This window comes from Simochromis diagramma, unplaced genomic scaffold (assembly GCF_900408965.1).
Source record: "Simochromis diagramma unplaced genomic scaffold, fSimDia1.1 OVJJ01000306.1, whole genome shotgun sequence".
NCBI classification, from domain to species: Eukaryota; Metazoa; Chordata; class Actinopteri; order Cichliformes; family Cichlidae; genus Simochromis; species Simochromis diagramma.
In genome coordinates, this window is record NW_024386787.1 from 115,570 (window position 1) to 118,064 (window position 2,495).

At 48.4% G+C, this 2,495-nt stretch overlaps 1 protein-coding gene across 1 annotated transcript; it reads left to right on the plus strand.

Moving 5' to 3' along the window:
• Nucleotides 1-251: 251 nt before the first annotated feature.
• LOC120728261 lies at nucleotides 252-1,476 on the plus strand (the record flags this gene model as incomplete). Its single annotated transcript, XM_040023061.1, has 1 exon — nucleotides 252-1,476. A coding segment is annotated over exon 1 (780 nt), but the record flags the coding sequence as incomplete, so codon positions are not given.
• Nucleotides 1,477-2,495: the final 1,019 nt, after the last annotated feature.

Below are 2,495 nucleotides of genomic sequence, written 5' to 3' on the forward strand. Positions count from 1 at the left end.
TCAGCGGTGCTGGCAGGGCTGCCAAACCAGGTCATAGAAGATCTACAGAAAAATCCAGATTTTGCCGTAGCAGATTCGGTGCAGTGGGAAAGACACGTCTCACATCGTTTGCAGCTGGAGCAGGACAGGGCGAACAAGCAGAAAAAAGAGTTGGAGGAGGCACAAGCGTCTCTACTCAAACTGCAGTTGGCGGAGGCTAGAAATAAAGCTTGTGAAAAGAAAAAAGAGGAAAAAGAAAAAATAGAAAAAATGATGATAGTGGCGACCCAGCCTGGTCCTGGGCCCGAATGGCCAGATAGTGGCCCGGGTCCCTGCACTAATGACGGATGGCCCGCCAATGCACCAAGGCAGAACCAACCCACAGGGAATTGGGGAACCGGTGGATCGTACAGAGGGCGTGGTGGTTCAGCGGGGGGAGTACAAAGAGCTCGTAACACGGGGAATCTCAGCGGTGTGCCTTGGAATGTCTGTTGGAGGTGTGGAGCAGAGGGTCATTGGAGCAGAGATTGCCCAGAACGTCGTCAGAACTATCAAAGAAGAGGCTACCAATCCCAGGCACGCGGAGCTCCGAGAGCAAGAGATGGCTCTAGGGGAGCATATCAGGCCCCAAACCCGAGTGCAGCACCAGCCGCGCAGTATCCAGTGGCTGACTGGAGGGAGGACCAGTACTGAAGGGACCCGGAGGGACCAAACAGCATGGAAATGGCAGATCCCATGCTGTCGATGACTATAGAAGGGACAGAATTGCCCTTCTTAGTGGACACTGGAGCAACCTATTCAACCTTGAGAGCAGCACCAGACAGTGCAAAGTTGTCCTGCCACACAGTGAACGTGGTGGGTTTTTCCGGGATCCCAATCACTCTGCCAGTGACTGACCCAGCTTTGACAAAGCTGGGCAAGCAGACTTTGAAACATAACTATGTGGTGTCATCGCAAGCGCCAGTAAATCTCATGGGCAGAGACCTGCTCATGAAGTTGGGCGCTACAATCACATGTTCAGCAGATGGATTATCTGTGACTCTGCCAGGGGGACAGCATTTCCCGTGCCTGGGAACAAATTCAAAGACTCAATATCTGCTTCAAGACTGTGAAAGAGCAAAAGCCGACATCTACTGGGGGAGACTAGTGAAAGAGGATGTTCTGAGGCAATTTCAGCTGTGGAGACCCTGGATAATGAGCTTGGCAGTTTACTTCCCTCCGCGCGAACCTTACCACGTGGCTTTGTTTTATGATAAAGATAGTGACGACACCTATCGTGAATTATTTCAGTCTGATCTTGAGGGTCAGACGTGGAATGTGCAAACACATGACATCTACATCGGACCAGAAGGTGTAGCCGCGGCTGTGAAATTAACTGATGAACAACTGCTTTGGTACAATGTGGAAGAAAATTCAACCCCTCACATTACATTGGCGGTCCACCAAGGTCATGATGCAGGTGATCTAGGTCCAATGGTCAGGCGAGCACTGGACGACACAGGGTGGCAAACAACCCAAATTCCTAACTTATCTTATGGTCCAAATTGTAAAACCTATCGTATAACTTGTGCCTGTGAGGATACAGTGATCTTGGAACATAAAGAAATTTCAAAAACACATGGTGAGGAGTGTGTAGATCATCCTCACGCAGTTGCTGGACTGTCAAATCTGCCTGACAGTCTATGGTCAAAAGGGCCCACGGATGTTGGCCTAGCTAAGTGTCCTCCTGTCTTGTTCCAGCTGAAATCACACATACCAATCAATAGACCACAGTATAAACACAAACCTGAAGCAGAGGAAGGAATTACAGAAACAATAGAAGGCCTGTTAAGGGCTGGGGTGTTAGAGCCCTCTCACTCACTGTGGAACACACCAATTCTACCAGTGGAGAAACATGGAACAGGAAAATATCGCATGGCACATGATTTGAGAGCCATTAATGAAATATTGCTCTCTACTACTGCACCAGTACCAAATCCGTACACAGCTTTATCAGCTATCACATGTGACCAAAAGTGGTTCACGTGCATTGACCTGGCAAATGCATTCTTTTGTCTTCCTCTGCATGAGTCACTCAGAGACATTTTTTCATTCACATACAGAGGCCAACAACTCAGATACACACGGTTGCCACAAGGCTTTGCACTTTCTCCAGGTATTTTCAATCAGGTGCTTAAAGAAGCCCTGTCGTCATGTAATTTGCCTGATGATTGTACATTAATACAATGTGTTGATGATCTTCTCATTGCAGCCCCGTCAGCAGCGGATTGTACAGCGGCGTCGCTCGTTGTGTTGAATAGGTTGGCAGAATGCGGCTTTAAAGTAAGTAAAGACAAGCTGCAGTTAGTTCGCCCTGAAGTGACCTTTTTGGGCCGGGTAATCGCACACAAATCAGTGGGTTTGATGAACACACACAGAGACCAAATTCTGACACACCCAAAACCGCGCACTGTGAGAGAAATGCTTTCTTTTCTTGGTTTAACAGGTTACAGCAGGCAGTTCATTCCGGATTATGC